The 21600-nt window shown below is 36.5% G+C and overlaps 1 protein-coding gene and 1 long non-coding RNA gene across 3 annotated transcripts in view; one reads left to right on the top strand and one right to left on the bottom strand.

The window, feature by feature from the left end:
- Positions 1-331: 331 nt before the first annotated feature.
- LOC135226792 (uncharacterized) overlaps positions 332-21600 on the bottom strand; it is a 56807-nt gene continuing 35538 nt past the window's right edge. The window contains exons 2-3 of the long non-coding RNA XR_010317283.1: positions 1507-1618; positions 332-815 (exon numbers count right to left, since the gene is read on the bottom strand). This is a non-coding gene — a long non-coding RNA (uncharacterized LOC135226792). The remainder of the gene's footprint in view (positions 816-1506; positions 1619-21600) is intronic.
- Positions 4119-20125, top strand: LOC135227034 (uncharacterized). Of its 2 annotated transcripts, none has more exons than XM_064266825.1 (4): positions 4119-4274; positions 10487-10616; positions 18012-18196; positions 18365-20125. In XM_064266825.1, the coding sequence occupies exons 1-4, from the start codon at positions 4255-4257 to the stop codon at positions 18519-18521; spliced, it is 492 nt and encodes a 163-aa protein (XP_064122895.1). In that variant the 5' UTR covers positions 4119-4254; the 3' UTR covers positions 18522-20125. The 2 variants fall into 2 exon arrangements, with proteins under 2 accessions (XP_064122895.1, XP_064122894.1); XM_064266824.1 differs by lacking the exon at positions 4119-4274 and adding an exon at positions 4448-4518.

The raw sequence follows: 21600 nt of genomic DNA, 5'->3' as shown, positions 1-21600 counted from the left end.
ATATATATATATATATATATAAAGGTATAAGCCACAAGGGAAAATTAAACAACAGAGTTTCCACAAGATCTTTCGACGTTCATCTGCTAAGTAAAGGACGTTTGAACATTGAAAGATCTTGTTGAAACTCTCTTGTTTAATTTTTCCTCGTGGCTTATACCTTTATTTATGGATTTATCACATTCTAAACTTTCGTGATTCAAGTTATACACACACACACACACACACACACACACACACACACACACACACACACACATATATATATCCTAAATCCATGGTAGAAATAGAAAGGTGAGTAAAAAAAAACTGGAGACTTGAAACAAGTAATTTTGTAGTTTATTCAGTATTTTCAAGTTCACACTGAATATAAGGGAATTTGACAGACCTTTATATACAAAATCAGAAAAGGGGGTCAGGGTTACCGTTTGTTAATCTGGGCGGCATGTTCTTTAAGCAAAAGAGTCAAGGAAAGAGGATCAAGGGACCATCCAGGATGGAGGTTTAATTCCTTGTTGATGTGGCTTCAATAACAATGGATTCCAACAGATTCCTATTGTGGTGATCTTTGACCCTGTAGATTATCAAGGAATTATCCACAGTTAATAGCACAGCCTTTCTTAAGCCAATGATCCATGATGCCATTATTCGTTAGAGCGCCTCAGTGGCGTGGTTGGTTTGGTGTTTGCTTCTCACCGCGGTGGTCGCGGGTTCGATTCTCGGCCATTCCATTGAGGAGTGAGTTGTGTATTTCTGGTGATAGAAGTTCACTCTCGACGTGGTTCGGAAGTCACGTAAAGCCGTAGGTCCCGTTGCTGAATAACCACTGGTTGCAACGTAAAAACACCATACAAACAAACATTATTCGTTAGGCCTCTTGATATGTGATATTTGTGCTGAGGAGTCATCTCCTTTTTGGATCTTTGGATGTTTATCCTAAATAAATTTTATTACATTCTTTACAAGGAATACTGTATACAATATTGTTTGAATTTGACGGGCTATTCTTAATTAGTTTATTTCACAAAATATTGTTATATTTACAAATACTAAGTTAATATTGATAGTTTTGAAAATCGGTAGTACAGCAGGGATGAAAATAAGATTAAATGATACACAGAGAATATTTTTAAAGTTCTTTGTTAACACTGGTTGGCTTGTAATGTCTTTTTTTTCCCCTTATTTTGACAAAATTCCAAAAAATAAGGAGGCTAACATAATGCATCTTTCATTTTATCAATAATTTTAAACTCATCTTCCAAAACTTCAGGACTACAAATTGTAAGAGCTCTAAGATACATACTGGAAAATGTTGACACCTTAGTTTGTTTAGCATGGTCAGAGTAAAAATTGATATATGTCAAATTATTCTTGGTTTTCATATATACTTTTAAAAATGGTGTTATTTCTAGCTGATGTCATAAAAAGTTTGTTTTAAAATAAAAGTTACACTAAAGGAATTCAGTTCAATAAAAGAGAAAGTGACGATGATTGGTCCATCTTTACCTTACGTGTAGGATTAATCAAGACCTATGAAGAGATTTCCCTCTTCGTCCCATTATCAGCTCAACCACAGCATTTGAAACAGTTGACCACTAACTATATGCTGCTTGAAGACCTGAGAGCAGTAAGTATTGATGATGTACTCAATGGCACAGTAGAAGATGCCATTAGTAAAATTGATGCAATAATGAAAGATATAAAAAAAGTGGATATTGGCGTCGACGAAGGAACTAAAATCCTTGAAGACAAAACCGAATGTAATATGCTATTTGGATCTGATAGTGAACTACGAAAATATGAACACTTCAAAATGATAACTATTGGCTCGCAACCATAGCAGCAGTGAGGAACTTCGGAGTATTTATCGGTAATAAATTTTTTTATGAAAAACCATATAGTAGCGTACTGCATATTGTAAAAACCTGTAACGATCATATGAGAAGCATTGCATTTATTAGAAAATATTTAAACAAAGGTGCTATGAAAACAGCAATTTGTAACTAAATACTCCCTAACTACCTAATAAGAAAATTGCAAGGCGTACAAAATAGCTGCCAGATTAATAAAAGGATTGTTACTGTGACAGAATAACCTTAGCACTAATTGAGCTACCTTGGCTCCCTGTAACAGCCAGAATAGAATACATAATACTTCTTACAGTCTTTAAAGCTCTAGAATATGGTGAACCAACTTATTTAAGAAACTGCTTAAGCTTCTTTAGACCTGAAATGAATATATTGATCAGAAGCATATAGGCTATTTGAACCTAAAACAAATTGTAAGTCAGGTGAGAGAGCATTTGAACATTACGCACCAAGACTATATATACAACAAAATACCGCCCGAAATTAAGATAATACAAGAAAGCAAATTTGAAAAAATAACTAAAGACTCCTATTCAGCTGGAGCGCCCCGTAGGAGGGGTAGTGCCGTCAGTGGACCTCATGCGGTGCACTGTAGGCATTACTTAAGGCTCTTTGCAGCGTGCCTTCGGCCCCTAGCTGCAACCACTTTCATTCCTTTCACTGTAGTCCTACCTCCTTTCACATTGTCTTTCTTCATCTTACTTTCCACACTCCTAAGGCCTGTCCACATAGGAAAAATTGTTTGCAAATAATTTCTACCGTATGTCTGTTTCCCAGAATGGAAAACATTTAGTGTTTCTGTGTGTAATAATATATATATATATACACACACACACACACATATATATATATATATATATATATATATATATAGTATATATATATATATATATATATATATATACACACACACACACACACACACATCATATATATATATATATATAATATATATATATATATATATATACTATATATATATACACATTTATAATGTATGCATATGTTTATATATAGTACATATGTATGTATGCATATATGCATATACACACATGTACATTGTATGTATATGTTTATATATATAATCTACATATGTATGTGTGCATGTATGTGTATATACAAGGTGTAACACGAGTTTACGCAAATATTGTGGGAAATGGAAGAATCATTATATCTATATATTGCTGCTTTCATGCGATAGAAGGTGGTAAAGGGAACTGTGCATCCTGGGATGTTTTGGAGTTCGGGGAAAGATGGAGCGAATAGGCCGATGTGAATAAATTACCTCCCAATCAAATGTATTATTTAGATTTTGAAGAAAACAATGGATGCGTCATTGAATCCCTATTCTTCCCAATAAATGTTATTTATAGGACACCGCTAAAGAAAAGGGAAAGGAAAAGAAGCCTAATTGAATCTCCCCGCAATAAAAGGCAGGCTTCTTCTTTCTCTTATCCATCATCGAGCGCATTAAAATAGCTAAGTAAATTACAGAAGCTACTGCACAGACAAGTATCCTGACGACAACTTAGGTCTGGACAGGAAACATTGTTTGCAAACAATCTTTCCTAGTGTGGACGGGCCTTAAGACTTGATTTAAAGCGAAACTGCGAGGTTTTCCTCCTGTTACACCTTTCAGGCCTTTTGCTGCTATAACACCTTTCAAGCCTTTTGCTGTCAATTCCCATTTCAGCGCTGAATGACCTCATAGGTCCCAGTGCTTGGCCTTTGGCCTATTCTATATTCATCTCAACTCAACAGGAGCTACGATACTGACGAGGAAACACTAAAAGACAATTATATAGTTAAATATAAGAAGAGAGTGAATCAAATCATCTCTGTGGAGAGCTGTACATAAACCCAAACTAGTATTATTTTTAGCTTTTCTTTACCGATCGTATGGTTACTTGGCTTAACTTCTGATGTAAAGTTATTAAAATGTTAACAAATGTACTTGTGTGTCATCGCTCGTAAGTAAATATTCGGTACGGGATCTGTTAGTTTGTTTTTCCCATTATTGTTTACATTCCAAAAATTATGAACCTCGGCGTCCATGAACGTTACTAAAGTTAGTATTGCCAACTGGAAAGTATAATTAAACCTCAGTCACATTCAGTTTCCAATGGCTTTATTGTGGATCCAAAAATAAAATTATGCAATATTCGATTAATTTGTAATAATTATCAAATTAACTAATATATTTCTTATAATTATGATCCTTACAATAGAGGAGGACTGAAGTATGTTTAAATATATTTTGTTTATGGAGCTGGCAACAGTGCTGTTAGTGTTCATTCAAGTTCGAACTTCGTTGGCGCCAGTTCTTAAAAGCGATTTTGCGAGCCAAGTGTTTTGACGTGTTCTGATACGATTTTAAGCCTTAAAAATGGTCCGAGCAACCCAGAAGTAAGTTACTACTGTATTATTATTGTTTGTGAACGAATCTGGCTTCCAGTTGGTGCTGTTATGACTTGGAATTGTGTATTGTTTGAATACCCAAGCTTCTGGCCGCCCGTAGCCACTAGCTACCTAACTACGAGTTGGTAATCCAGTCTGGATTTGTTTTGCTGTTGCCTGCCTGCCTTTGCGAATAAATGATACACCTGATTTGCGTGTTCGAAGTCGCAAGTGCTTATCTTCATTATGTAGTGTAATTAGGGTCGAGTCTAACGTCTAATATATCGTATTAGGTGTATGTATTGTTGGTGTTAATTTGGTAACGCCCTTAGTGGATAGGTAGCTACTACCTAGTATCCTTCAGTAGCAGTACCTACCTACCTAAGCCCAAACTGTTTATATTTATTGGTTCGTTTATCAAACTACCGACTACCTTACCCTGAGTAGAATTCCCAGTAAGACCACTAAAGAGAAAGCTCCGTTGTGACTGCCTACTAGCTTGAGGGTAGAATACCGAATGGCCAGCCTCTACCATAGCGCGAAAGACCACCTTATCGAAAATCGGAAATTATGTCTTCATTTGTGTTACAGGACGTGTTCAAGTACTTATTCGGGAAGGTGGTTGCACTACGGCAGGGGCTGGCCATTCAGTAGTATTTTACCGTAGTAACCTAGGCCAGGTTAGCTTATTTGTCAAAATTAGGTAGTTAGGCAGTGGTAGCGTATCAGTGATGTAGCCTAAACAAAGGCTAGGTTGGATGTTTGATATTAATGGAAGTTCATACCCACTGCTATAGGGTAAGCAACCAAATAGCCACCTCTATCGTAATGAGACCACCTTCTTGAAAAAGTACTTTACCTAACATGTCCTGTAACCCAGGATAGACATTAGTCAAGAGCCAGCGTCCATCGAAGCAACACCTCAAGATTTCTATTACTTTTGGTAGATCTAGGGTACTTATCCGCGGCAGCCTAGACTAAGGCAGTTGTGGTTTTTCTATGCAGTTTTACCTACTGAACAAGAATTTTAAGCAATATTTATTCGGACGACTGTAATTAACCCCCCAGGGGCCAGTAATAAACATGGCGAAATACATTGGACGCCCCAATCCCTAGTGGATGTTGTATCCTGGGTTACGTTCCTTGCAGTCCATGCGGACTGCTTCTGTAGAAATACCATATTTTCCTCTCGAAGTAAGTTTCTTCTCCTAAGTCACAAATTAAGGCCATAGGCTAATTTCCGATTTTCGGGAAGGTGGTCACGCTATGGTAGAGGCCGGCCATTTGGTATTTTACTCTAATAGGAATCTTCAACGTGACGTCATCAACACGTCTTTTCCAAACAGGAACACTGCTGGTGGGCAAAAAGCCATTCTGCTGCACTACTGTATCAGACAAACATCGACCTTTCAAGTAAATCTGCACCTTATTTCTAAGGAATGGTTCAGCCGTGTGTTATTGTAGGATGCACGAATAGGTGGGGCAAGGGAAGCCTAGTATCCTGGCATCATATTCCCAGCAAAAGTGACAAGGAAAGGAGAAATAATTGGCTGGCAGTCACCAACTGTTCAGCTCATGCAAGGCTTAAAGAGAATTATGATGAAAGAGAGCAGTGGGACAGAGCACTTTGTAACCTGGCCTAAATTGCTGAGGAGGTAGCCTATAAGGTAGAGCACTTACTCAGTAAATGAGTAATATCATTACTAAGTTCAAAAGACCCACACAATAGCTCCACCATGTCTGCACTACCCATTGCTGAAAGCAACTTCCAATAGTATTTTCCCGCCACTACCAGCACATGAACACAAGTTTCCATCCATACGTATCTCATTCGTCTTATCTTTCAATTAGAAGTTGATCTTTATGTAATAGGGTAGAATATCACGACAGGCCAACCCTCATCACGGTGGACGGGTCTTATTCACTCGATATTTAATTGGTGAAACATGAATACAATTGCAACTCTAAGCATACCATTTAAAAGACTGAAGTTTTCCGTCAACATATTGTGATATATTGAAAGCCCCATACGAACTAAATAAGCATGTGAGCTCTTCGTAAAATATGTTTTCAAGGCAGTTTTGAAATCCAATATGGTGGCTACGTTTTTGCATGGACGGTTCTCATCAGTGACGGCCACATCTTTCCCCCAGCCTTCCCAGCACTCATTTGAATAATGTTAGCGTATGTATGTAACGTTTATTGATCTTACTCAAGATTGCAGTTGTAATCAGCACAATAAAACAACATTTTGTTGCCTATATTAGTGAAAGTATGAAACTTATTATTCCCGGGGTTATGGTTGGAACTGAATTCATTCTTACCTTGTAATCAGTGGTTTTATCCTTACTGCCATCACAACTGAAACTCCACAGTGCTTATTTGATTGTAATTATACACATTTTGGTCTTAATTCACTCCACAGTGCACTCGAACCACATTGCTGTTCGTGTTTCCTAAGCACTCACTCCGTAAACAAAGTTACGAGCAGCAGACGACAACACTGATTATGAGATGCAAAGCTTTATTCCCTTAATTGTTTACTTTACTCAATATTTAGTTTAACTCTATTTCAAAATGTTTATTTAATTCATGTCCATTATACCTTTTTTGCAACCAAATTAACCCCCAAAAATTACAAATGTTTCGACGTGAGGAAAAATGGCTCATCGTTGCCAATCTAGTGGAGCGTCACACATACGCCGATGCATTTACAAACTGTTTCGATGAATTCTAGTTGTCATAGTAATGCAGTAATGATAAAATTGCTCTAATATGTATATATACTACAAATAGGTACGCTAATTTCACTTATTTCCCCGGTTTTGTGTAAGTCTTATACCTAGTTTGGAGGGTAAACACATACCAATTGACAACACTGATAAACAATTGAAGAGCGCAAAACGCCGCAAAGAATGCCGTAGTCCCCTTGAATAAGTACGAATAAGTGCTGGTAAGAGGTGGGTTTACGATTGTTGTGATGAAAGTGCCCCAGCGTCTATTGATACAAGTGGTGTGCAGATTTAGCACATGAAATGGGAAGGTTTTGTTGACACAAGCGACTCCGTAAACATCAAGATAGCGTCAATCTTCGAAACATTTTTAGTTGTAAGTAAAAATTTCTAAAGCGTTTTGGTGAGATTTCCACTGCCGTAGCCACCCTTTTCAGTACCCTCTGTTTAAATCTTAAAATTTGGCCTTAATTTCTAACTTTGGAGAAAATACTTACTTCGAAAGGAGAGTAGAGGTCTTTAGCTCCGTTTTTCACCAACAAGAAGTCGCGAATGATGCCCATCTCCGGTGTCAGGACGCGTTATAATGTTCTTTTTCGGAGGGTGGCTAGCGTTCATTGTAGGTGGCCTGCTTGGCCTGCTGTGATATTTTACCCTAATATAATCTTATGCAAAATTTTAGTGCATAAAAATATTTTTCCATTGAAATACTTATTCAGATTTACATATTTTCGTTAACATCATTTCAGAAGACTGCTCAAAATGCACGTGATTTCACCACCTAGAAAATTTAAAACTATTACTCCACCACGTTCCTTTATATTTATTTTAACCCATATACCAACAGTAAATACATCAAATTATAATTTCATGTTTTTAGAGTTAAAAATATCGATAGACTTCACTGGAGCAACAGTTGAGATTCACAGAAAATTTATCGAGATAAAGGACCAATGAATTTCAGACCATTCCACTATGAAGAATGCAGTGACACAGACAGCTTTCTCTCATGTGAAAGTTGTTTGAAACTACTGGATTCTAAATGTTTATGGAAAGCATAATAATATTTATTATATCTAAATATTTATTATTTGTTGTTTCCATGAAATGTTTTTCTCTCATGATAAGTGAAGTTGACAGACTGAAAAACATAAACCATAAGCAACTTTGAGAATATTTTTTTCACATTTTGAGAAATTAATACAGCACTACACAAGAATACAGTAAAAGTCACTGATGCATCAAAGAAAGTGCAAGAGGCAAGGTTAAGATGGTATGGCCACCTGATGAGAAGAGAAGAGCAACACATGGCAAGAGAAGTGATGGACGTGGAGGTGGATGGAACACGAAGGAGAGGAAGACCTAAGACCAGGTGGAGAGATTGCAGTAGAGATGATATGAGGGAGAAGGGAGTATGAGGGGAAATGACACAGGACAGAGGTAGATGGAAGAGACTCATTAGAAACGGCGACCCCGAATAGGGATAAAGCTGGGAAGAAGAAGACTACACAAGAATACATATACAATATAATAAGCAAGAAAGAAACCTTACCCTGCCATACATGTACAGTGTCGACAAAATACTTGACAAAGTTAAATTTGGTTAGAGCGTTGTCTGCCATGTTTGCTTTTGCCCACCAGCGTACTGCGCATGCGCCAGATATGCTTCATTTGTTTACAAACAATCTCTCCTGTTTCCGACTAAACTGAGGTTAATGAAAGTAGCCGTGTGCTGTGCTAACTTACCTCCATGATGCTTTTAAAATTTTTACTTTTAAAACTCCCTACATATGGAAGATTGACCCCATCTCAATGTTTGTGGAGTCACTTAAGTAAACAAACCTCCCATTTCCTGTAATAAATCTGCAAACCATTTGTACCCATAGATGCTGGTACACTTTCTTTACAACAATTTTAAAGGGTGATGCTATTCAAACTTGCAGCCTTGGAAATTTTCAGGAAGAAGAGTGCGAGAGATAATTATTTAAATAATTAGTTATACAGGAATAAGGTTATGAATTGCATAAATTTATTATATATTCATGATAATTAATTTGAAGGTATTTGTTTTTTTAAAAGTAACCAAATTCCTGACGGTTTTGCTGTGAACATTAGCTACAATTTTTTTTTTTTTTATATATATATATATATATATATATATATATATATATATATATATATATATATAGGTATATTACACACAATGTAAGAATGATGTTTTAAGTAAGTAATAGTTTTGGAATTAGGACCTTTATTTCAGTCCTGTATTATGACTTCTTGCCATCTTGACTGTCGTACCAATTTTAGATGAATTGTCATGCTCAACTTTCTTGTAGAACATGGTGACTTGAATATGTACACAATACATATCTGAGAAGTTTACCAGTTTTCATGCAGATTGTTATCAGCTATTCATGTATAATTGTTATAATTGTAATGCTCTCATAATAATATTTACATTTTGGATATATGGAAACGTTTGACTGCTGGGTTTCCGGAAACTGTAGTGTGACGCAATCACCTTTGCTCCCTGGGACACTTGTCTGTTTTTGCACCGTAAGAAATTCATGAGGCTGAGTTTGCAAAAGCCAGAAAATCATTAAAAGAAGAAAGCTAGCATTGAGGTCCATATATTTTCATATTTGTTGATTATAAAAAGCTCATACGACAACTAAGCAGCATACCTACTGTACGATATATATTATATAGTATACTTAATTTTCTTAATCAAATTATACGGTCCAAATGATAACTTCCCACAACAGATGCTGTTATGGAGTGATAAGGAAATTATATCTATATTTTGCTCAAGTTTATATTTCTTAAGAGTAGATTCATTATACTGTTGGTAAATTTGGGATTTGCTTCTGTAGACAGACAAATCTAAGAATAAGAAATTTGTTAGAACTTTCAGTGACATGACTACTAATATAAAAAAATACCTAATTTAAAAAATTATCACATAAGAATGAACTATCCAAGTTTCCCAGTCACAAACTATCAGTACCACCATACTGAGAGGAGTTTCAGGAGTATTTTCAACCCTTTCCTCTGAAATTCATTGGTGGTTTTCCAGAGGAGATTCTGTTATACCTAATGCATATACTAAAAAAAAGCAAATTACCTGAAAATTTTAGTTTGTTAGTTGAATATAAACCACTGGTCCTTAATGAATAACTCCTTTCACCTCTGCTGACAAAGCTAGTTTTAGTAGGTGGAAAATGATTGGTCTGTGATGTGAGAGAGTACTCTTTACAGGTATACTGTCTGGATTCTACAGGTAATGGGACCTCGTAATACAGCTATTTTGATTTGCTCATGTACTATAGGTTGAAAAAAATAGACATCTGCGGATCACTGTTTTGTATCTAAGACAAAATTGAAAGAAAAACTGACATATATATACAGTATACTAGATGCTTACTGCTCATGTTTTTGTATGTACTTTTTATTAGATGTGTATTCTAATTTCACTTGTTATATACACAGATTGAGAAAAAAAATAATTACATCAACACCAAAGAAAGCAACTGTGACACCACCACCACTTGCTGCATCAGTGACGACAACTCCTGGTACTTCTAGGAGGAGAAGTAGCTTGGGCATTCGAAAAAAACCTGTAAGTATTATAGTAAAAATGTACAAACCCTTGTTGCAAATATACCTATTGCCATTCATATAGTTAAACCAGTTACCAAGTTCAGATTGCTCTGTCAGTGCTGGTTACCCTCAGCAATAATTTTTAGAGGTCCTAGTTTAGAATGCTGGTATTCACTTTCTAGTCTGTACCTTTCTGTCTGCTGTGGCTGAATGCCAGTTTGGTAATTAGAGGCTTTGCATTATTTCCAATTTCATTATTGTGCAGTATTTCAGTTTTGGTGTCAAAGCCATTTCTATCTGTGGAGGTTAGGTTCCCTCCTGGCTAAACACTGAACTGAGGATACCAAAACTTGACAGCTGTACAATAATACTAAATGAAACTGGAAATAATGCAAAGCTTGTAATTACCAGTCTGGCATTGAGCCACAGAAGGCTCAATTGACCATAGCTGCTGTAAGGTCAATTCACTGTTAACTCTATGGGTTAACTGTAAATACATTAATACCTCAAGAATGTTCATGAGTACCCAATCATTACTCAAGAGTATGAGAATATCCTGTAAAGAAATACTAAATAAAACTTTTTGTCTAATAATTTAAAAGCACTTATTGTTTCATCATAAACCCGTTGCTTTACAGTACCCTGTTTACACATCAGTGCAATCTCTAGACCAGGGGTTTTCAACCTGGGGTACGCCAAGGCCCTGTCAGGGGGTACGCACTCCCCTTGGGTCTTGAATGAATGTACAAGCCGACCTTCGATGCGCTTTAGCAAAAACTGCTCCTCTGCCAACTAGGATAGTTAATGAAAAACAGTTTCAGCCATTTCATTAACACCCTTTTGCAGCTGATGTATGTAATAATAATGTATTTTGTTTTTGCAGCTCAGTACCGAAAATTTGAAATTTTAATTCCTAGCCGGAGGTAAATAATTATAAAAAAAAGTCTATTTTGTTTATGGAATTCTATATGTATACAATATTATTGGTTATGTCTGGAGTTATGTACTTACTTCCCCTATGTACAGTAGTACTTGCAAATATAAACAATGGAATGTTTTTACGAGTTGGTTTTGTTTTCCATGTTATACATAGTGAAGGGGGTACATTACTGACATTACAAATGCCCGAAAGGGTATTGGGGGAGAAAAGGGTTAAAAACCCCAGCTCTAGACACTCCACTGTGCTTTCTGCCCAATATGAGGAATACTGTAGATGGGTTGCTATTATTACATCAAAACAATAGCACAGAATTAATGGAAAAAGATACTACCTCTTGGAGGTGTATCGGTACCTGTAAGTAATCATCAGCGAGGTCTGTTGATGTCAGAAAGTCCCCAATCCTAATGGCCTATCTAAATTAAGCTGTTGTCACCCTTGGAAATACAGTAGTGCCTTCAGGATTCTCTGGAGCTGTGTCAGTACATCCTGGATGTACTAGAGATCAATTTGGCCATCTGTTCACAGTGGTTGGCCTGGGTCCATGTCAAAGCTTGTGTTGTTTGAGGTTGACCTGGGCCGTAGGGTTGCTCCACATGTGGCAAATAGTTTGAGTTCCTGTTTTCCTCACTTGAGTAGTGGGATTAACCTTAGTGGTTCAGCTTTCATTTAAACATGATCATGTTTGAGTGCCTTTCATTAGGACCATGACTTGATGTCTAGGACTCTTTCTGAACACTTTCACAATCCTCTGAGCAGAGGGCAGAGTTTGGCTACCATCTCAAGCTCTATCCTTTAGTTACTCTTCCAAGTTTCTTCCCTAGCCTTTGACATGACAGTGGAAGGACTGTCCCAGAGAATGGAAAACTGCTTCTTACATGAGAACCAATCTGTCTATGGGCGGATGAACAGCTTCAGTTTGGAATGCCTTTGTGTTGAGGTGATTTCTCACCTTTTCTGAAGCAAGAGCCATGGAGAAGGTCACATGACTTCACTTCAGGCTACATCATAGCTGTATGTACTTATGGTTCAACATTGAGGGACTTTGCCTTATATGGCATCTTCTTAGGAGTAGAAGTTGAAATCCAAAGGTGGTTGGTGTCTGGAGGAAGGATGTTGACCTTTTACTAGTACATAAACCTGTTGGTTGATCTGTTCTTGAAAAGTTGTGATAGCGCTCATGGCCTCTTCATGACAGGTTATAACTGAGAGCAGTCTTGCACTTGGGAGTAACATTGGGGCAGCAGTGGGGAAAAGGAGAATTGGTGCTCAGGACTCCATTATCCACTGTGTGAAGTTTCTTTCAAGAGCCTTTCAAGATTTGCCAGGGCTACTGCAGCCAAGAACTTTGGGGACAGTTATACAATCAACCTTGGTCTTTTGGAAATGGCCAGACCTCTCGCAGAGGTAATTGAGTTCCCAGAAGTTTTCTTACTTGGGAAAGGGTCGAGAATCTTCCTGGGCATTTATTCTTCCTACCAGACTGTATTTTAAAGGAGGCAAGGTGAAGAAGAAAGGAAGAGAACTTTGAAGTTAGCAATCTCCTCTCCCTCTGCCATGTTTGGGGAGATAGCTTTCATAACATTGGAGAATGTGGCAGTAACTGGTAAAACCTTGGGTAGTCTTCTTTTGGGGCAGTTGCAGACTTCCCTTCAGGGACCGATGCTCTTCTCTTTCTTCGAGACCAATCCTGTTTCCATCTTACTCTCCAGGGTTATCTTAGTTCCTCACTTTGTCAGCAGATGTATTGTTGATATTGGAGGACTCACTGGTCACATTTGTGGCCTGGAAGCTGACATTCACATGATAAAAAATAATTTAAAGGTCTTCATATATGTGTTTGTAGAAAAATGCAAATTATTTCTGATTTAGGAAGCATGTTTGTTTATTTGAACCACAATAATTTATTATTTACCTCAGCTAGTGTTTCATCATTGTTGGCCTAACCCATTTTCTTGTAGATTATTAAATTTCTGTTGCACATTCTATTTGATAATGTTCTGTTAATTTTTTTTATTGTGACCAACATTGGTATTGATCTAGTTGGTTATATTTTTCTCTGAATAGTGTGTTATTGTTGCAGTACAATTTTTGGTAACCTTGTCTCAGAGGAGATACTAATGCCCTGGTAAGCAGGGTAAAAGTTTTTTTGCCTCCTTAGAGAAGTGTCTGCATTTATTATGCACTGCTTGCAGAACTAGATTTCCTTGCCAGAGGTTATTATTAATAGGGCTTAGTTTTTCCAGACCTCTGAGTCCCAAGTAGACTCTTCTCAGGCTGGTAAGATGTATAATTGATGTGGAGGTTTCATCCCCATAAGAGGCATCAAAAACCCTGTTCAAGTACGTATTTGATGAAGTCAAAGAAAGAACTAGAAAAGTTTGGCCAGCAAAAAAAAAAAAACTGCCTTCCTACAGGAATACAAATCAACCTCTTTTGAAAGTAATATTAATCAGCATAGTACAGTAGTTAACTTTTGGTTAACTACTGTCATCTTCAGCTGCTGTCTAGTTTGGACACCTTACTATGCTTCCCTCTGTGCTAAGATGAAACTCTTTTTTTGTAACAGGTGATGCCTGTTCATGTTTTGTATTTTTTCCCGATATACACTGTATGAAAAAAAAAACGCAACAATGTTCCAAGGAACATGGGTGATTGTATGGACTCTCAGTGTCTTCTTTCTCTGTAAAAATACAGGTTTTGTACTACCTTTAAGGTTAGGATTTGGAATTGTATTTCCTACTTGGATTAGGTTAAGTCTGGTCTGTGGATCAGAGGGTTCCCAGCTAACTAGCAATCAAGCAAGCTACTTTCTTTTCTCCCCTGGGAGATGCCCCAGTGGCATCAACCATGGTAACAACACGCCTCTCCTCGATCGTTCTCTGGGAGAAAGCAAGATAAGCTAGGGGCAAGGAGAAAAAGGACAAGTCAAGAAGACTTATTATAAGTCTTGTAAAACTTTGAGTGAACTCCCTTCCCTGGCTTGGAAATAGACAGTATTTGGTAACCTTCCAGTGTTCTGGCTGCCAAATATAAGGTTGACTCATGCTTTCTGAGAAACTAGGACTTCTCATGGCATACACTTGTGTTTTGCCTTAAGAACGTGTTAGTGTTAGTGCAACCCTTTTATTTTGTATATGGATGTCTGAAAACCATACAAACGACAGGGACAATTTGCTAGCCCTTGATTGTGCTGTCTTGGTTTGCTTAAGGTTCACCACAGACCCCCTATTTACATATGCATGATAGTGCATGGGCCAGTTCCTCATTGGCCTTGACTAGTTTGGTTAAATTAAAGAGTTCCATGGCTTGGAACAGTTAAATTAACCCTTTAACGTCGAAGGGGTATGATAAAAATCGTCTCCCATATGCTGGTGGGGTCTGGGAGTGAGCGCCAAAGCGGATTTTTTTTTTTTTTTTTTTTTTTTTTTTTTTTTTTTTTTTTTTTTTTTTTTTTTTTTTTTCCACAGCACGCTTAGTTTTTAAGATTAAGAGTTAAATTTTGGCTCCTTTTTTTGTCATTGCGTGAAGTTTAATATGCAACCATCAGAAATGAAAAAAAATATCATTATCATATATAAATAATGGGATATATGATAGGCAAAAACAAAATTTCACTATATTTTATTTGCAAATTGCCAAAGCTGCGGCTGTGAGCAAAACGGTTAAAGCTAAGGAGTTAATTTTTTCCGTTTTATTGTTCACTAAATTGCGATCATTTTGGTATATAACACATTGTAAAACGATCAAGGCAACACAGAGAAAATATTATCACAAAATGTTGCATGAATTCGTAACGCGCGGACGTAAAAAAAAAAACTGTTTTCAAAAATTCACCATAAATCGAAATATTTTGCTAGAGACTTCCCGTTTGTTGCAAAATGAAGGTAATTGATTGAATATTACTAGACTGTAAGTGTTGTAGCTTACAATTGCAGTTTTTGACCATTTCGGTTGAGTTAAAGTTGACCGAAGGACGAATTTTTTCTGTTTATCGTTATTTATATGAAAATATTTCAAAACTGATAAAAGCTACAACCATGGGTTGTTTTTAGTTGTATTCTACATGAAATTGCGCACATTTCCATATATAAAACTTTTATGTACAGATAATTTAAAATGGTGCAAACATTACAACAATCGGACGAAAAAATGATTTTTCGGAAGAATTACCGCGCGGACGTAAGGAAAAAGTTTTTTTCATAAATTCACCATAAATCAAAATATTGTTCTAGAGACTTCCAATTTGTTGCAAATGAAGGTAAATGATTGAATATTACTAGAATATAAAAAAAAAACTTTTTTATATCGACGTACCATACGTCCAATCGGCGTTAAAGGGTTAAAGACTTCCATGACTTGGATCATTCAAATTAGAAGAGTTCCATGGCTTGGGACAGTTAAATCAAAGAGTTTCATGGCTTGGAACAGTTAAATTTAAGAGTTCCGTGGCTTGGAACAGTTAAATTAAAGATTTCCATGACTTGGAACATTTAAATTAAAGAGTTCCGTGGCTTGTAATATTTAAATTAAAGAGTTTCATGGCTTAGAACAATGATTCATACATGGCCTTGGGTACATCAACCAGGAGTGGTCCAGTGAATATGAAGTGGATCAGACTTCATTTGCGGAAGTTATCTGCCGGGAGACTGTCCAGCAAGCAGCCCGTAACTCCGGTCTCTTCAGCAGTGGCTCGACAGCTCTCCATTTGTTTGAGAAAGTCGACCAGGAAATTATACCAAGTCAGGTGGGCGATGTATCGCAAGTGTGTAAGAGACAAGGGCAAAGTGTTTCTCATCCTACTATAGCTAAGGTTGCTGATATCTTCCTGTTTCTCAGGAAATCTAGAAAATTATCCCATTCAACGATTACAGGTTATAGGTCGATGCTTGCAAGCACCTTTAGTTTTCATCTTCCAGAATTATCCAGTAGAAGGGTACTGCACGACCTCCTCAGGTCCTTTAAAATCAGACATCCAGCAGTCCCGCTTCGGGCCCCTTTGCAGGATTTAGCGGCGATTCTGAACCTTTTGGGTTCTCAAGCTTTTGAACCTTTAGAAAGCTTATCTTTGAGAGAGCTAAGGAAGAGAGTAGTATTGTTTTTGGTATAATCCAAGCGGTGTCTAGAACAGTATCATATTCAGACAAGGATATTTATCTCTCTTACCTCCTGGAATTTAGAGCGAAATCTGAGTCGGAAAGTAATCCCCTGTTTAGAGCATTTAAAGTTTCCTTGCTCGAGGACTTTGTTGGAGAAGCAGCAGAAATGCGCCTGTGTCCAGTGCGAGCTTTGAAATGTTATTTAGCCCGCACTGCTAAACTGCCTCTGCACCCACGGACTTTATTTGTATCCCCGAGGATTCCATCTCGAGTGATATTTTCAATACATCCATTTACAATTGTTGACGACACCTCAAAAGTTTCTTGAGCTTTACATTTCAAACTGTTTTGATAGAAGCAACTTCCACACCCACTGCTGAAGCACCATGAGAATGTTCATTCATTCACTACTTCATTGTCTTTAGTGTGAATCTGGCCTTTACATTCGTTTTTTAATTCGCATCTCCAAAACTGTATCTTTGTATCTCTTTCGCTACATTTATCAAAAACGTATGAATATCCATTGTGTGAAAACTTTGGTTTATCTCTCTTGCTAAGAATATTTTCAGGCATTTCTGATATGGGCTCTAAGAGAAAATTAAAGCAAGACTGTTTTTCTATGTAGCACTAAAGCATTAAGTTTTAATATAGTTTTGTTTGTTATCAAAATTAATTGTAGTTGTTAAGAAAAGCACGTTGTTAAAGCTCTGAATATAGCTGTACGGTGGTGGTTAAGAAAAGCACGTCATTAATTTTGCAAATTACTGCTGTAGTTTACAATATAATTAGTACATAGTTTTGTTTGTCATCATACACAAACACACACACATCGTTTCATTTGTTAGTCTAAACTGGCGCTAAAATGTTAGTGCCAAAACAGTTTGGCACCAAATAGTTGTTGCTAAAAGAGCAGCGCCAAATAGTCCCATTCCGCATCAGGGACATGTAAAATGTCTAGTTTTTCTTGACATTACCATTAATTGAAATTTATAAATTTCTTCAGAAGACAATAAAATGCTGAGCTATTAATGACTCATTCTGATAGTGGTGGCTTACAGGAGTTTATAGGGTGTGTAGGTTGTTTGTAAATAGCTTACAGGAGTCTATAGGGTGTCTAGGTTGTTTGTAAAGGGTTTATGTATTTGACTTAAGTAGGCTTGGAATGAATTAACGACAAAGAGACAGGGTGTTTCTGTACTTACTCCAGTATGAATTGGGTTATGTAACCAGTGAAGTTCAAGTGAATGACAGTTGAGTTGCCAGTTATCTTTTTCAGTCTTGAAGCTCCTTTTAATATGTTTAAGGAAAGCAAAGATTTGTTGAAAATCTTGCATATTGTTTTGCTAGTTACATTCCAATTATTTTATCATTATTGCAGAATAAACAGAAGACACCTGTCAAAGGTGGTGCCACAGTTGCCAAAAAAAAGCACCGTTTCAGACCTGGCACTGTTGCATTGATGGAAATACGACATTATCAGAAAACTGGAAATCTGTTGATACCTAAATTACCATTTTCTCGGGTAGTAAGGGAGATCTTCCAAGGGTTTAACAAAGACTTGAGGTAATTATCACCATTTCTTTTAGTTCTATGATTAGTCATGCTACCTTTGTTAATAATTATTTTTATTTTGTTTTATTTTATTTTTTTTTTTTTTCTTTCTTTCTTTCTTCAGCAATCAACAGAAAAAATTTTTACTGATCATTTTGTGATTTACTTCATTTTATACAGAATTCAACAGGTGGCATTGATGGCACTGCAGGAAGCAGCTGAAAACTACCTAGTTTTTTTAATGGAGGCAGCAAATCTCTGCTCCATACATGCAAAAAGGGTAACAATTTACCCCAAAGATATTCGACTTGCTCGACGAATTCGTGGGGATTGTTAGGACTGCTTGCAGTATTAACCTACTAAAAACATTCAGTGGATGATGTAAAGTGGTTGTCTACTTTTTCTAGTTGAAACATGAATTCCATAGTGCCTGTCTTGGTTTACTAAAAATCTAGAGGGCTTTCTATTTTTGAAGTGAAGTTTTTATATTGGAACCACTGTCAGTTAAATGACCTTTGTATTTGGCTTGTAGACACTTTAAAGTCTTTTGGGTATACCTACATGATATATATTTCTCAATAAAATGTAAATGCTTTAGAACAGTGATGATGATTGATTTAATAAGTGAGTTTCAGTTCATTTGAGAATACTTGATATCATTTTAATATTTTACAAAGAAAAGGCATATTTAGATTAACAACTGCTGCCATGATTTGTTGATGCATATTTTATAAGACTTATTTTATTGATGCAGAGTACAAAAATGCAGTCTAAAATTTTTCTCCTTTGGATTTACTCGAGTTCATAAAATTGCTTTATTTTTTAAGAAGGGAGATATTTTAATTTCATGTTTTTATTGGTTTCACAGTTTTTGTAAAATTGTTTTTCCCAGTGCTCTCAAGTTTTATTAGTGATTTTATATTATACAAGAGAACAAAAAGAGAGAGACAGATTCTCAGTACTATTTTAAAGATTTCTAAGGGATTTTATGCAAATATGAAGTTTTTCTTCAATAGTACTGTATTTTGGGACATATTCATGCATGCATATGTGAGAACTCGGTAATACCAAAGGTCAAATGTAAATATAAAATAGTATATTATTAGGAAACTTTTCCTTTGAGTAGTTTGTATTGCAGTGCTGGTTATGTTGCTTTTAGGAAGAGGGAGAACTTTGTAAAAGGAATAAACTTCATTTCTATTTCATTTCATCTCTCAGTGGTAAAATCCTCTTTATGTATTTTGTTACAGTGCATCTCTTAATGCAGAAATTCCTTTTTATGTATCTGTTGATCCTTTCAAGGGGTTATTGTACCTTATAAAAATGAGTAGGTTAATTTTCCAGTTTAACTGTATGAGATGTTATTTAAGGATATAAATATGCTTGTATTTTTATGGATTGCTAAAATTCCATGATACGAATTTGGACTGAAAACTTGCTATGTTATTCAATTGAGATGATTGCCTTAAGTGAACAATTGCTTTTAGCGTATCTAGAGGACAAAAATTTCTCTTGGAGAACTTGGGAGTTTTGGCTCAGTGGCCTGGTTAAATTATTTAGTGGTTATGGTGTGGATACCTAACATGTGCACTGTAATCAGTTTGCCATGACTTCTGGCTGTATTTGTCTGTTTTATTTTGTCATTACTTTTTTTATGCAAAGATGTATATGTTTAGGGATAGTATATGTAAACAAACATTGTTAACCAGAACGAGTGTTAGCAATGTTGACTTACTTTTTATATTTTTTCTGCTCTTAAATTTTGCTTTGTTAATCCAAGTAAAATCTGGAGAAAGGTTTTAGTATGGGGAGGAAAAAATCTTGAGAGCAAATGTGGATAAATTTTGGTCTTATACCGTGATTGTGATTATTATGAGGTTCTAATATTGTAAGCAATGGCCAATGGCTCTAAAGTTTCATTAAAATATTTTAGATATAAAACTGTAATTTGTTCCTAGACACAACTAGAAACTTAAAAAATGAAGAGCATTCTTCAGTGCAAGCTAGAAGAGCTGTTGAATCTTGGTAATAAGGAAGTTAACTGATGGAGATGGGATATAAGGTGGGGGAACCCCAATGCTGTCACTATTGCCCTATTGCCACTTCACTTTTTCTTCACTTGACATCATGAGAGGATGCCTGTACCCCTTTTCCCTAAGTGCTTGTTAGAGTCTTGGATGTGGATTATTAGCTTGTTACCACTGTTTCCTCTCACCCCCTTTGCCCTGTGAGGGCGTAATGCCATCGGTGCATCTCATATGGTGGACTGTAGACATTACTTAAGGTTCTTTGCAGCGTTCCTTTAGCCACTAGCTGCAACCACTTTTCATTCCTGTTACTGTACCTCATTCATATTCTCTCTTCCATCTTGCAATCCACCCTCTCCTCTTGTTACACCTTTCAAACCTTTCTCTCAGTTTCCTTTTCAGCACTGAATGACCTCACAGGTCCCAGAGCTTGGCCTTTTGCCAAAATTCAATATTCTATTCTATACTCACCTCCTTTGTGTGCCCTGTTCTCTCTCTCTCTCTCTCTCTCTGGTGGCTTTGTTTTACTCTAGATTGAGAAGAAACATGACCAATGAGAGTCAGGGTTATTGGCAACCTGAGGCCACTTCATGTCTTCCATATCAGTGGACCCACATGAGATGTGGCAGAGACTGTATTTAGTCTGCCCTGTGAAGTACTATGTGCTTCTTGGCTCTCTCCTCAGTGGTAGAGGTATAGCAAGAAAAGAGTCAGAGATTTCGCCATGTTCTTTGTGGGGTATCACGTCTGAGGGCATCTCTGAATCCTTCCATTTCCTTTCTACTGCCGGTTGCCATCCTTATTCCTACACCTGGATCTTGCTGCCATAAGTTTTTTTGAATAAATTTAATTTTCTAAGGCAATCATAGTTGTCATACTTTGTTACATAACTAAATACTGTATACAGTTGTATGTGTATGAAATACCAGACCTTGATTAAAATTAGAAACATTGAAACCAGTACGATAGGAAACTATACAGCATTATTCTAAACAAGTAAAATGGGAAAAATCACGTCGTTTATAATGGTAACGGTGTGAAAATAATAATTTATTTTTTTCCTTCCAACTTTTGATATATCACAATAATTATACATTTTTCACCATAGAAATCATCCTTTATAAAATCATTCTCCCTTGCACTGTAACTGTATACGTATTGTTTATTGTATGTGTTATAAATTGGTGCTCTTATTGGCCTGAGTTCATTTAATGTAGTAAGTTGCCTTCATGGAGCAGTGCTCTGCTGACTATTCCAATTTAAGAGGGAATCTAGTGTCAACCCTATGAGCCCTTGGAAATTTGACCCATTTTTCTGGTGAAGTTAGCAGAAAGTCATGATGTATATAAAAACATAGGCTTCTGTAGGCAGCAGAGACATGACACTTCT

This window comes from Macrobrachium nipponense, chromosome 15 (assembly GCF_015104395.2).
Source record: "Macrobrachium nipponense isolate FS-2020 chromosome 15, ASM1510439v2, whole genome shotgun sequence".
NCBI lineage: Eukaryota > Metazoa > Arthropoda > Malacostraca > Decapoda > Palaemonidae > Macrobrachium > Macrobrachium nipponense.
The sequence above is the reverse complement of the archived record's forward strand: the minus strand, read 5'-3'. Positions and strand labels throughout refer to the sequence as shown.